Below are 14,242 nucleotides of genomic sequence, written 5' to 3'. Positions count from 1 at the left end.
GGGTGATGACGTTGTTCGTGGCGTCACGAAGCACCGGAGTCTCTGTCTCTTTAAGAGCGGGGAGGGACAGTGCCGTAGCCAATCAGCGTACAGCGTGGTGACGTCACCCGGGTGAGGGGCGTGGTGCCACGGCCAAGCCACGCCCTCAGGGGCGGAGCCCAGCCCCCCCCAGAACCCCCTGATCCCCCCCAGCCATGGAGCGCCCCCGAGCGCCCCCTCCTCCCGAGCTGGAATTTGGGGGGCCTTGGGGTAAGGGGAGGAGGGCCGGGGGCAGAGGGTTCGGTTTTGGGGGGTGGGGGCACAACCGGGTCCCGTTTTTGGGGTGGGGGTCCCCGATGCCTTTTTGGGGGTTGGGGAAGGGGTTTCCGGCGGCCTGGGTTCCCTTTCCGGAGGGGTTGGGGTCGCACCGGGGACCCCTTTTGGGGGTCGAGGGGCACTCGGACCCCCTGCGGGGACGTGGAGAGTGACCCGTGTCCGCTTTTTGGGGAGGGGGACACACCTGGACCCCTTTTCTCGGGTGGAGGAGTTGTCCCTGAATCCCTGGGTCCCTTTTTTGGGGGATGGGGGCTCACGCCGTCCCCCCGCCCCCCCAGGCGCGGGGGCTCTGACGCTGCTGCTGCCGCTGGGGCTCGTGGGGGTCGTGAGCGCTAGCGTGGGGGAGGGGGAGGGCTGGGGGACCCCCGCCCTGGCCCTGCCCACCCCCCGCACCCTCGCGCTCGTCCTCGCCTGGGTGGGCGCGCACGGGCTCGAGAGCTGCTGGAGACCCCCGAGGGTGAGGGGGGGACACTGGGGGGGCACTGGGGGATGGGGGAGGGAGGGGCGGGATTTGGGGGGTGTGGGATGGGAGGTGGGGGGTACGGGGAGGGGAGGGGAGGGAGAGGGGCTCGGGGGGATGTGGGGACACGGGAAGGGGATAGTGGGAGAGGGGTGGGGACCTGGAGGAGTCGGGGGGGTGAAAGGGGGGGTCAAGGGTTTGGGGGAAGGGGTCGAGGGGAATCAGGGGTGTCAAGATGGGGTCAAGGGGGGGTCAGGGTGACTTCGCTGTCCCCAGACCCCCGATGACACCCCAGGACCCCCTGGACCTCTCCGGGACCTCGGCTGTGAGTGGGGGTTCTCGGAGGGCGTGGGGGTCCCTTTGAGGAGGGGCTCAGGGTGTCCCCTTTGGGGGGGCTGGCGGGGGTCCCTGAGGGGGTCGGATGGGGGGTCAGAGCTCAGGGTCCCTTCGGAGGGATTGGGAGCGGTCGGGGGTGCCGGTGGGAGTCTGGGTGGGGTTCGGGAGGATGGTCAAGGGTCCATTTGGGCTGAACTGGGGGGGCAGGGGGTCCTTTTGTAGGGGTTTGGGTGAGGGTCCGGGGTGGGTCCCTTCGGGGGTCGCAGCTCTCACTGCCGCCGGCTCAGGGCTGCTGGCGCTGGGGGCCGCGCTGGGGGGGGCACTGGCCCTGGGGGTCCCCCTGCCCCCCCTGTGCCCCCTCCTCCCCCCGCTGGCGGCGGCCGCGTCCAGCATCGCCTTCGGGGTCGGGCTCGTCCTCCTCGTGCGGCGGCGACTGCGGGGGGTGGGGCACGGTGAGGAGGGGGCTGAGGGGGGTTGGGGGGGGCCGGGGAGAGGACTTGGGGGGGGGTCAGAGTGGGCCGGGGTGGCTGGGGGTCTCTGGGTGCTGGAGGGGGACACGGAGGGAGGGGGGCTGGGGCGGTCATGGGGGACTATGGGGGGGCCTTGGGGGGCTCGGGGGGTGCTGAGGGAGGGGCTGGGTGTGCTGTGGGGTCGTTACGGGGGGGGCTGGGGGTATCCGGCGGTGCTGAGGCCGTGCTCTCCCCCCTCCAGGACACCCCGTGTACGAATTCTTCGTGGGGGGGGAACTGGGGTCCCCGCTGGAGCCACCCGAGAGTCTCCACTGGGAGCGGGTCGGGCTCAGCGCCTGGGTACGGGGGCACTGGGAGCAACTGGGAGGGGACTGGGGGGAATTGGCGGGGACTCGGGGGAGCTGCGGGGGGACTGGGAGAACTGGGGAGCATTGGAAGGGGCTTGGGAGAAGACTGGGTGAGTACTGGGGGGAATGGAAACGCATTGGGAGGGGACTGGGAGCACTGGGGGGGACTGGGAGGACAAATGGGGGACACGGGGTGGGTGTGGTGGGGCGTTGGAGGATCTGTGGAGGAGGAAGGGGGGGCGGCTGGGGTTACTGTGGGCAAACTGGGAATAACTGGGAGCACTGGGATCAGGGGCAGGCACAGGCGGTTAACAGGCTCTTCCCCCCGCTGTCCCCCATCTGTGCCCCCCCATGTCACCCCCGCCTTTACATCCCCCTTTGCTCCCCCCATTTCCCTTCATATTCTCCCCCAATGTCCGCTCCCCATGACCCCAATGTCCCCCCCCAGTTGCTGGTGTTGGCGGCGGCTCTGGGGGAGCAGCAGCGGCTCTGGGGGTCGCCGTCGCTGCCCCTCGCGCTCGTGGTGGCCGCTCAGGGGGTCCCGGTGCTGCGGCGCCTCAGGGTGGGGGGCGCGGGGGGCACCGGGAGGGATCGCACCTGGAGGGGCACTGGGGACACGGGGGGGACCACACGAATGGGGCGGTCACGGGTGGGCACTGGGGGACATGGGGGGGGCACAGGGGGAGGGGTGAGTGAGAGGAAACCACACGTGGGGAAGACGAGGGGGCACGGGGGGGACGTGGTGGGGGGAAATTTCGCGGGGGGACACAGGGGGAGACAAGGGGGGCCCCCACGGTGGAAGGGAACCTCCCTCAGGGGAGTGGGACCCCATGGGGGGAGTACGGCGGGGGGGGATGCGTGGGAGGATACAGGGGGGACTCCTGAGGGTGTAGGGAGCAGTGGGAGTATCTGTGGGGTCCCCAGGGCGGTTTTGGGGTCCCCCCGAGGCATGAGGTGTGGTTGGGGTGGGGGGGGGCTGTGGGGTCTCACCTGTGCCACCTTCCCCAGGAGCTGAGCAGGAATTCCTCCCCTGGCCCTGGGGGGTTCCTTGGGGTCTTTGGAGCTCTGGCCTGGGGCCCTTTTGGGGGTCCCCTCCCAGCGCTGCTGCTCCTGCAGAGACCCCAAAACAGGCTGGGGGGAGCCGGGGGTGCCGCCTGTGGGGGGCTCTACGGTGGGCACGGGGGAGCACCAGGGGAATTGGGGGGGGGGGGTACTGGGGGGCAAATGAGGGCACTGGGGAGGATTTGGGGATTAATGGGCATTGGAGGAGATCTGGGGGACGTGGAGTTAATGGGGGCATTTGGGGGTTAATTGGGGCACTAGGGAGTATTTGGGGGTTAATTGGGGTATGGGGGGGCAGTAGGGCAGAATGGGGGTGGGGTGGGATCAGGGGGGATTTGGGGGGCGTCAGGAGCTCTGGGGGGTCTCGGGGCACTTGGGGGATCGCTGACATCCCCTCCCCTTCCCTCCCAGCCCTGGGGTTGTGGATCTTCCACGGTGCCACCACCCAGAGGAGCCTCTTCAGCCGCAACCCCCAAGACCCCCGAGTGGCCAGTGAGACCCCCAAATCCAGAAGCCCCAAGCCCTGGGACCCCCAAGCCCTAGTACCCCACAAACTCCTGTTTCCCCCCCCCCCCAGGTCTCCCCACAGTCCCCACGGCCACGGGACAGGTGCTGCTGGTGGGGGGCTGGTGGGGGCTGGTGCGACGCCCCGATGACCTCGGGGAGCTGCTGATGGCGCTGGGCTGGACCCTGCCCTGCGGTGAGACCGCCCCCCCCCCCCCCCTCGGGGCACTCCTCCTTCGCTGGGGCCCCCCCAAAACCCTGTGTCTCCCCCGAGTTCTCCCAGACACCTGAGCCCCCCGAAATCCCTGCAGCCACCTGGGTGTCCCCTGAACCCCCCAGAACACCTGCCCCCCCCGACATTTGGGCCTCTCCCAACCCCCTCAAACCCCTCTCCCTGACCCCCTTCCCAGACACCCGGGGGGGCCTGTCCCTGCCCCTCCGGACCTTGCCGGGCATCCCCCCCTCCCCCTTCCCCAACACCCAGACCCTCCCAATTGCCTCCCCACCCAAGAGACCCCCCAGTATCGGGCCCTGAAACCCCTGTCCCCCATGACCCCTCTGTTCCCCTGAGATCTGTGACCCCCCTGACTCCCCCTGTCCCCCCCAGGCCTGTCCCCACCCCTGCTGCTGCTCCTGGTGGGGGCTGCGCTCCGGGAGCTCCGAGCAGTCGTGGGGGAGCGGCGGCAGCAGCGCCGGTTTGGGGGGGCCTGGGGCGGGTTGTGCCAGCGTGTCCCCCACCGGCTGCTGCCCCTCATCTACTGAGGCTTCCTCTGAGACCCCCCTGCGACCCCTGAGATCCACAGAGGGATCCCCTGGGACCCACTTGGGATTCCCCGCATTGACTGTGGAACCCCCAAGGTCCCCCCCATCCACTGAGGCACCTTTGGGACACCTCTCAAATCAACCGAGGGACCCCCTGGGACCCTCTCGGGACTACCCACACTTACTGAGAATGGGGACCCTCAGGACCCTCTCATATAAACTGAGGGACCCCCCTCGGGATCCCCCCAACTGCTGAAGGGCCCCCAGGGTCCTCATCCCTCCCGGTGACAGAGGTTCCACAGGTCCATTACTGTGGATCACTTGTAATAAAGTCTTGGGGTCTTCCTCTTTTTTCTGACTGTGTTAATTAGTGTCCCCCTTCATAAACTAGTTTTCCCCTTCATTAATCAATGCCCACATTCATTGGCACCCCCTCTTATTAATTAGTGCCCCCTTCATTAATCAGCACCCACATTCAATTAGTGCCCACACTCACTAATTAGCACAACGAGCTTGTTTGGGTCCAGGTTTATTCCCGGATGTTCTTTAGCCGGGTCATTAACAAGGAGGCTTGCTCCTCATTCCTTTTCCTCGGGATCTGGTTATTGTGCAGCTTTCACCAGCCCTTCATTAGCCCAGACCCTTAATTAATTCAGGATCTCTCCTAATGGTGTTTCACTGCTCATAAGTCCTGTCCTTGCTGAGTCCCACTCCTTGGTGAGCATCGTCCCCAGGACTGTTTTTTGGCATGTTTTTTAGTCCTGGCCCTTAACGAGCAGTTCTGGGCCTTGTTCCTTCGATCTTCGTTAGTCTGGACTGCTGATGAGCTGCTTCTCTCGTGAATCCACTTCCTCGGCGCCTTGTTAGTCCCCTCCCTTAATGAGTGCCGTTCCTTAACGAGCGTCATTCCTCAGACTAGTTTGTTGGATGTTGGTTAGTCTCACCCCTTAACGAGCCAGGTCTCTTCCACCAGGATCTCCTCAATCCCATCGTTTAATGAGAGTCATTGCTGGCACTGTTTTGCTGGATGTTCATTAGTCCTATCCCTTAATGAGCAGCTTTCCCGGACCTGGTTCTCTGGGCGTTCATCAGTCCTGCCCCTTTGCCAGCGGATTCTCTCCCAGGGGTGTTTCCTCGGGATCTCCCCATCTCAGTCCAGCTCCTCGATCAGCCGCCGACCCTGCACCCCCTTGTCAGCACCGTCGCCTGGGGCAGGCCGGGGACCCCCGAAAACCCCCTCCATGACCACCCGGGCCCCCTCTGTGACCATCCAGGGCGCCTCCTCCACCCGCTCCTTCCCGAGGGGCGGTCGGGGGCCCCCCCAAACTTTCTCCAGCCTCTCCCTGACTTGGGCCATTGCCACCTCCTCTGCGGCCACCTCGGCGTGAACCCCCCGCGCCTCCCGGGCGAGCTGGCCGAGCTCCTCGGTGGCCCCCCGGCTCCAGCTCAGCAGGAACCCGACCTTCCTGCGGGCCCCTCGAAAGCGGCCCCGCTCGGGGGGCGGCAGCACCCGCGCCCCCGCCCTCAGCAGCCGCCACAGGTGCCACAAAGCCGCTGCCACGTCGGCGCCGGGGTCGCGACTATCGCGACCCTCCAGCAGCTGCGCCACGGCCAGGAGCGCCCCGCTGTCGCCGAGAGGGCTCAGGGGCAGCCCCGCGGCTCGAGCGTCGCGCCGGGCGCTCAGAAGCGCCTCGGCCGTGCTGGCGAAGGGTCGGCGGTCGCGGAGCGCGGCCGAGGCGGCGATGGCGGCGTCGGGGAGCTCGGGGAGCAGCGTCTCGTCCCCGCCGTGGAGGCTCAGCGCGAAGGCGTAACCGAACAGCGCGTTCGGCAGCTGGAATCGCACCAAGGGGGACGGGGGCGCGGCGCGGAGGGCGCTCAGTGGGGGCACCGATGTCGGGACGGGCGGGGCGGGGCCGGGCCGACCTTCGCCGCCCTCCTCATCGACCCCCGAGCCGTCCCCGAGCTCCTCCACTCGCCCTCGCCCGCGCCACCACCACGGCCGCCACCGCGGCAGCAGCGCCGCGGCCTCCCCGGAACTCACCAGCCGGCGGAACCCGTCGCGCTCCCCCTCGCTGAGCAGCTCCCACAGCCCGCGGCCCGTAGGCCGCGCTGGATCCCCGGGCTCGCGTAGTTCGCGCAGCCCGGGCAGCGCGGGGCTCGGGCGGCAACTGCGCTCAGCGCGCAACGCCTCGAGAACCTGATCGCGGTAAAAGGCCTCGGCGCAGGGCCCGTGCGCGCGGTAGCAGCGCAGGGAGCAGAGGCGGCGGTGGCAGCGCGGGCACGTGTAGGGGGACGCGGCGGCACTGCAGAGCCCGCACACATAATCCGCCCCCACCGCCGCCATCTCGGCGTCTGCCTCCGCACTGCCGCGAGGCCCTGCCCGCCCCGCCGCTCAGAGGCCATTGGCCAATCACGGGGCGCAGTTAGGGTTTCCCCTCCCTGTAGCCACTTTCCGCCAATCACCGCCGCTCGGGTATTTCCGTCCCCGCTCGGCTCGCCGCGCCCCTCGCCCGCTCTCACGAACCCCCTCCTCCGTCCACCATTCGGGTCTTTCCGACACCAGCAGTCGGCTCTTTTCGCCGCCCAGGTGCAGAAGCGGACACACGCTGTCCCTTTTCACTGTAACCGGCTAATTAACGCTCCCGCTATTAGCGCCCTATCGCAAAGCCTCCCGGGACGGGCAGGGATCACGGCAGGTGATGCTCTGGGCGCGAGCTGATGGGAAGGGACGGGCAGGATCCCCAGCCGGCGGCGCCGCCTTCGCGGGCGGCAGCGACGCTTTAATCCCTGAACCATGTCTGATGTCGCCATGGGCATTATTAACTCCAGCGCTTCTGCTTTCTTGCTCTGATTTTCACCAGTGAAAGGTCCCTGGTTGGGGTGCACCGTTCCCGGAGGCACTGCAATACCGGCACGATGCGCGGAGCGGAGGGAGCAAGCTCCGGGTCCAACTCCCGAGCGCAAAAACCATTTGAAGGAAACCCTGCCTTCTCTGTGCTGTTAGGGGTATCGATTGACAGGGAATCCCCATCTTCCATTATTTTCTGGTTTAAACGGAAGAGAAAAACCTCAAGCGTGCTATTTTATGGGTTTCAGTTAAGGGTAACGCCCGCATTTTCATCATCCTAATGTTTAAATTGAACACGAAGCCCAGTTCTCCCTCCTTTTTAAGGGTTTGAACTGAGAGAAAAATCCCCCTTTTTCCATCATTTGAGAGATTTAAAGTGAGGAAACCCCCTCATTTCCCTATTTTTCGGGGGATTAATTTAAAGGGGAGAAGCCATTTTTTTGCCATTGTGTTGGTTTAAGTGGAAGCAAGCACCCCCCGTTTCCTCATTTTAAGGGGTTCAGTCAAAGGAAGCTCTCTCTTTTTCAGCATGTTAAGGGTTTAAAGCTGTATTTCGGGGCACTTCTATCTGTGCCCCGGTACCAAATATCTCGTACGGGAGCGAACCCGGCACGGACGTAACCCTAACGTCACTCAGGGGTCTGTTATTTTTCTTTATAATGTATATAGCCCTAATTAGCCAGATCTTAACGAGAGCTACACCATTTATATCATTGCTATTCTTCACCCTTCTTAGCCACATGTAGAGTACTACTTAGTAATCACTAAGGAACAGTTATGTAAATTAGCAACTAGTTATCCCACTTATCTACCTATGCTACCAAAACAATAAGTTTTATTTCTTACCCGGTCTCTGCCCTTTCACTCGATGTAGCTGTAGTGAAGAAGAAGGCATTATCATTGCCCTGAGGACTTTTTTTTCCTCTGTTCAGCCCTTTGCACATCTCGAATTTAAGTCAGAGGAGCAACACAGCTGCAGCTCCTCGGAGGACTTTTATACCTCGTGTTATTTGCCCCCTCCCTTTTCCCCGGGCATTGTGGGAACGAGAGGCGGGCCCGGCCAGGGGTATATTAATCCCAGCCTTTGCCAGAGGGGCTCATTTCCTCTGTGGAATTGATGGGGGTAAGAGCTCTCTTTTCACTTCAATGAAGGGGGTCTTTCAGCTTATTTCAGGTTTTTTTGGTTGTTTTTTGTTTCTTTTTTTTTTTTTCCAGTAGATGCTTTTACCCTCTTAAGCAATAGAGGTTTTGAAGATGCTGGGAAGAAGATAGCTTTCAATGCAGGGAATATTTAAGCTCACAATTTTGGGTTGAGCCTTTAGGTTTTTGTTCTTGTAATTTTGGTTTTTTGTTCTTGTTTTTTTTAGGAGCATCGTAACTTCTGGGTCGCATCAAATACGAAACTTCAAATTTTTTTGGTGCATTCATCTCGCTGCAAAAGGGACCAGCCCTGTGTCGAAGACAACATCTGAAATCAAGGCTTCTGATAAGTGAGATCACATCTGGGAGAGGGAGTGGGGTAACTGGTTTAGGAAGCATCAGGAGGGCTTTTGAAAGCCACACGGTGGGAAACAGTGTCCATTTGGGGCCCCCTGAGGCTTTTCCTCAAGCACAGCAGATGCATTTATGTGTCTTAAAGCAGACAAATGCATCTACCATGCTTACAGCAACGCTATATAACTTTGGCCCTCCCTAACCCAGGTGTCTATTGAAATAACGGTCACGGCTTTTTGACTCAGGACAAAGCCGGAGACTCGAGGACCTGGGTGCACTTAAGACAGGGCGAGTAGCTGAATTGTTGGAATTTGGCCCTGATGCCTCTAAACTTGATTTCGGTTTTCTTTACCTTAGCCAACTAAGAGGCTAACCTGGCTATCACGGGGCCTTCCAAGATGGCCGAGGAGGACTCATTTCTCGTCTGACGTGGGTTCACGTCGCTGGTCATCCGAAAGATAAGTCGTGGGCTAGGACCTGAAGATGGAATGACAGGGTAGTGGGTTGGAAATTCCTGGGAGACATTTAAAAATCAGTGCAGGGGCAAGGGATGTCCTCTAAGGGGCCTCTTAGGACAGCCAAAGGCAGCAGCTCTACTTTTGATTGTAACCATAGGGTGTGCAGAGCAATTCCAGTCTGTCTTGTGTGTCCAGTGTGTTGTGTTGTCTAGTGTGTTTTTGGGATCCCTTGGATCAGCTATCTCTGCCCTTTCCTCTTGAGGACCTTATTGCAAATGTGAGCTGTCATGTCTAGGTTCTTGAGCATTCACACTTCTTGGCACGATGCTGATATCATTCATTCTTTTACCGGCAGGCTTGGCCATGTCTCGGAATCTCATCTCAGCAGCATCGAGTCGGACGTCTTTTGAGGCCTCGTTCCTGGCTGTATTGCCATCCATCCTTTCCAGCCGTGAGCTGTAATGTCCTGGGGCTTGTAAGATTTTAAGGATATGGGGAGTATTCTGGATGTAGCATTGTCTTGCAGCCATTTCGATCATTGTGGCCGACAGTTCTTATAACAGGTCACTCTGTTACAGTCTTGTCTTCCGCTCCCTAGAGCCTCCTTCGTCCACCGTTGCCACAATACCGGTAGTCTCTTTTGGCGTCATCTCGGTCCTTGCCATCATTCTTCTCCCCGAGAGCTTTTTTTTATCATCTTCGTGTCACACTGTTTGTAGCATAATGTGTTTTTTGTGTTTAGCCTGGAACTGCTCTGCCCTGTGGAATAGACTGGGGGATAGTTGGAATAGAAAGAAGACTTTGCAGGTAGCCTTTAGCTTTGCTTAGCCACCTGAGCCACACCTCAGACAAAGCAGCCATGGCTATGTTACAGTATTGCTCTTTGTCCTTATTTTTAGGAAGTAAACCCGGATAGCAGCAGTCAAGGTCGATGGAGTGAGGTGAGTGGTAACTGGTGAGCGGAACTGGCTGCTATTGCTCGGGTACCGAGTTCTGGAACACCTCTAAGCATCCATTGTTGTTTGTGTTTTAGGGGGGTCTGCTTGTATTACACCGAACCACCATGCCGACCGGCTCACAGACACATCTCGCAGCCCTTGTGAGCCCTCTGGAAGTATTACAGGGCTCTGCAATGAAGCCTTTACCTTTTCCATTCAAAGATGCTGTCCAGGTAGCTTTCGGCAACGGCCAAGAAGTTGGGGTGAGTCAGGGAGGGAGGGAGGAGGAGTGAGAGTCCGCTCAAATTTCAGCAATGCCGCATCACCTAGTCTCCTCTTAACCCAGGTATACCCTGCGATGGCGACGTCGGCCTCGGAGCGTGGCCAAAGCATGTGGCCCAAGGACTCGGGCCTTCTTAGGAGACGGTGAGTGGCAGAACTGTCGGGTTTTGGCCGATGTGCCACTAAGTTTATGTGCCAATGTTTGGGGTTTTTTTATTGTAGCCGACTAAGAGACAACAACCTGGTGATGGCAGGAGCTTCCTGGACGGTGAGGCAGCCTTCTTCCACGCCTGATGCGGATTTGCGTCACCAGCCACCACAGTCGAGGGCTATGACCTGCAGAGGGGATGAAAGTGAGGTGCCGGGTCAGGCTCGCCAGGAGGGATTTTTGAGTCAGCTTCGGAGATGGAGATGGCCGAGAAAGAGCCCCTAAGGCCACACAAAGGGAAAGTTTCACTTTTGATCACAAGGCCAAGGTGCGCATGGCAGAGCAGTCCCGGTGCGTGTCGTGTCACTTGTCTATTGTGTGTTCTGTGTCCTTTGGGCATCTCGTGTCCTATGTCTTTTTCTTTAGCCCTTTGAGGTCCTTGGGCTCATTCTTCTTGCTGAGAGTTTTCTCTCTTCGTTGCATCCCCTTGTTTGTCGTTTCCTGTGTCACGGGTGCCTGTGTGGGTTTGGCCCGGAGCTGCTCTGCCCTGCTGCATAGTCTGGTGTATAGATGCTGTTGGGGAAGATGAAACAGGAAAGCCTTATAAATATGATTGCCTGACAAAAGATTTTGGGAATATGAAAACTGCAGGTGACATCGAAATGAAAGCCACTTTTGAAATACCAAGTCTTAGTTACTGAACAACTGGAAAACAATGGTATGGCCGACTGAAGGTAATCCCCTCTTGATTGAACAATACCCTCTGCTTGCAGGCAGGTCCAAGGGTCAGAGCAGACCCTACTAGCTCAGCAGAAGGGGTCCAAAGAGTAGTTTTTAGAAGTTAAGATGTAACACTCTATGGTAATATAAGAACTCTTATAGGCTGTATGTAAACGCTATAGGATTTGTATCTTGTATTAGATTGGTTAGTGACAATTAGAATATTCAGTACAGAAGATGACTTATTGTATTGTAACCAGGACTTCATTCTCATTCCTCTCTCTCTCTCTCTTTACTTACCCGCTTACCCTCTTGCTCTCTTGGGCCTGCTCCGAGCTGCATCTGGCAGCTCTAAGCAGTGCCCCTGTACCCACGCCCTTTGCAATAAACCGCATGTTCCAAGATCTGACTTCAGAGATCTCTCATCTCCGTCCGTCCCATCTGTCCGACCCACCAAAACTCCCGCAGTCTGGCGCCCAACGTGATTGAAGGCCTGGTTCAGCTTTCTCCATCGGTGGGAGACTTCTCCATGGACGGTAACTAAAAGACCAGTTATAGCCACTTAGAACGTGTCGTGAGCACGGCATACCGTTGCTGCGCATCGTAAAAGCCGGAGCTCTATAATTCTGCCGAGGCAGCCCTCGAGCACGGGGATTACCTGGAGCTCTTGGAGGGAATTGCCTGGCAGTCCTCGAGCACAGGTGGCCGCTGCTGCGCAGCGGCTACCTGGAGCTCTTTGAGGAAGTTTGCCATGGCACCCCTCGAGCACGGACACGCTGCTAAGCAGTGCCGACCGGAGCTCTAGGGAGGGACCCTGCTGCGCGCCCCGAGCACAGGCGAGTAGTGCTTAGGGTTAGGGTTACACCTAGGGTTAGGGTTGAGAAAACCGCAAAGCCAGGAGCTGCAGGGACAGTAACCATGCAAAAGGCAGGCCAAGTGTAGCACGGCACAGCCAAAACCTTGCTCCCTCTTAGTCATTCTGCTCAGAATGTGCCACAGCCCAATGCTCGATTTCTGGCTCGCACTAGGGTTACGCCTAGAGTTAGAATTTAGAAAACCACAAAGCCAGGAGCTCCAGGGACACTCACCATTTGACAGGCATGCCAAGATGAGCACAGCACAGCCCAAACCGTGCTCCCTCATCTTCTTTCTGCTTGGAACTCGTCACAGCCCAATGCGGGATTTGTGACTCAAGCTACGGTTTGAGTTCGGGTTATGGTTTGTGTTACTTGTAGGTGTAGGGTTGAGAAAGCCACAAAGCCAGGAGCTCCAGGGATACTCACCATGCGAAAGGCATGCCAAGGTGATCGCAGCACAGCCCAAGCCTTCCTCCCTCTTCTTCTTTCTTCTCGGAATTCACCACAGCCCAATGCCCGATTTCTGGCTCAATCTGGGGTTAGGGTTAGGGTTGAGAAAATCACAAAGCCAGGAACCCCAGGGATACTCCCCATGCGAAAGGCATGCCAAGGTGAGCGCAGCACAGCCCAAACCTTGCTCCCTTTTCATCATTCTGCTCAGAACTCGCCACAGCCCAGTGCCCGATTTTGGGCTCAATCTAGGGTTAGGGCTAGTATTAGTGTTACGGTTACGCCTACGGTTAGGGTATAGAAAACCACAAAGCCAGGAGCCCTAGGGATATTCACCATGCAAAAGGCATGCCAAGGTGAGCATAGCACAGCTAATACCTTGCTCATTCATCTTCTTTCTGCTTGGAACATACCACAGCCCAATGCTCGATTTTTGGCTTAACCTAGGGTTACAGTAAGGGTTTTGCCTAGGGTTAGGATTGAGAAAACCACAAAGCCAGAAGCTCCAGGGATACTCACCATGCGAAAGGCATGCCAAGGTGATCGCAGCACAGCCCAAGCCTTCCTCCCTTTTCCAGTTTCTGGTCAGAACTCACCACAGCCCAATGCCCATTTTCTGGCTCAATCTAGGGTTACGCGTAGGGTTAGGGTTACGCGTAGGGTTAGGGTACAGAAAACCACAGTGCCAGGAGCTCCAGGGACACTGACCATGCGAAAGGCATTCCAAGGTGAGCGCAGTACAGCCAAAACGTTGCTCCCTCGCCTTCTTTCTGCTCAGAACTCGCCACAGCCCAATGCCCGATTTCTGGCTCAATCTAGGTTTAGGGTTAGGGTTTGGGTTATGGTTAGGGGTCACGGTTAAGGGTTAGGGCTAGTAGTACGGTTAGGGGTAGGGTTAGGGGTTCGGGCTAGGTTTTGGGTTAGGGTTAGGATTAGGGTATGGATCAGGGTTAGGGTTATGCTTACGGTTAGAATTTTGGTTTGGGTTAGGGGTTAGGGTTCGGTTTAGGGTTAGGCTTAGTGTTAGTGTTGGGTTAGGGTTAGGTGTTAGGGTTAGGGTTAGGTGTTAGGGTTAGGGTTAGTGTTAGGATTAGGGTTAGTATTAGGGTTAGGGTTATGCCTAGGGTTAGGATTCCGAAAACCAAAAAGCCAGGAGACCCAGGGACACTAACCATGCAAAAGGCAGTCCAACTTAAGCACGGCACATCAATACCTTGGTCCCTCTTCCTCTTTCTGCTCGGAACTCACCAGAGCCCAATGCCAAGTTTCTGGCTTGAGCTAGGGTAGGATTAGGGTTTGGATTTGGGTTAGTGTTAGGGTTAGGGTTACGGTTAGGTTTAGGGTTATTGTTACGCCTAGGGTTAGGGTTGAGGAAACCACAAAGCCAGGAGCTCCAGGGACACTGTTCATGCAAACGGCAGGCCAAGTTAGGGTGAGGTCACCAAGGTGACCGCAGGACATCGAAAACCTTGCTCCCTCTTCTTCTTTCTGCAAGGGTTAGGGGTTAGGGTTTGGGTCAGGGTTAGGGTTATGCCTAGGGTTAGCATTGAGAAAACCACAAAGCCAGGAGACCCAGGGACACTGATCAAGCGAAAGGCAGGCCAACTTAAGTACGGCACATCCAAAACCTTGCTCCCTCATCTTCTTTCTGTAAGGGTTATGGTTAGGGTTAGGAGCTTGGGTTAGGGTTAGGGGTTAGGTATAGGGTTAGGGTTATGCCTAGGGTTAGGATTGAGAAATCCACAAAGCCAGGAGACCCAGGGACACTAACCATGCAAAAGACATACCAAG

At 58.4% G+C, this 14,242-nt stretch overlaps 2 protein-coding genes across 4 annotated transcripts; one reads left to right on the top strand and one right to left on the bottom strand.

Annotated features, from left to right (window-relative positions):
• Positions 1-127: 127 nt before the first annotated feature.
• On the top strand, positions 128-4,606 carry TM7SF2 (transmembrane 7 superfamily member 2). Of its 3 annotated transcripts, XM_082300469.1 has the most exons (8): positions 128-249; positions 1,399-1,563; positions 1,823-1,920; positions 2,377-2,490; positions 2,937-3,099; positions 3,402-3,482; positions 3,568-3,690; positions 4,102-4,606. In XM_082300469.1, exons 1-8 carry the CDS (start codon positions 195-197, stop codon positions 4,254-4,256), a joined length of 954 nt encoding a protein of 317 aa, XP_082156595.1. In that variant the 5' UTR covers positions 128-194; the 3' UTR covers positions 4,257-4,606. The 3 variants fall into 3 exon arrangements, with proteins under 3 accessions (XP_082156595.1, XP_082156596.1, XP_082156597.1); XM_082300470.1 differs by lacking the exon at positions 2,377-2,490; XM_082300471.1 differs by lacking the exon at positions 1,399-1,563 and having other exon boundaries at positions 192-249.
• Positions 4,607-4,811: 205 nt separating this feature from the next.
• Positions 4,812-6,600, bottom strand: ZNHIT2 (zinc finger HIT-type containing 2; the record flags this gene model as incomplete). Its single annotated transcript, XM_082300310.1, has 1 exon — positions 4,812-6,600. One exon carries the CDS (start codon positions 6,598-6,600, stop codon positions 5,407-5,409), a length of 1,194 nt encoding a protein of 397 aa, XP_082156436.1. The 3' UTR covers positions 4,812-5,406.
• Positions 6,601-14,242: the final 7,642 nt, after the last annotated feature.

Source organism: Coloeus monedula (assembly GCF_965178545.1).
Source record: "Coloeus monedula genome assembly, chromosome: 39".
Taxonomy (NCBI): Eukaryota; Metazoa; Chordata; class Aves; order Passeriformes; family Corvidae; genus Coloeus; species Coloeus monedula.
The sequence above is the reverse complement of the archived record's forward strand: the minus strand, read 5'-3'. Positions and strand labels throughout refer to the sequence as shown.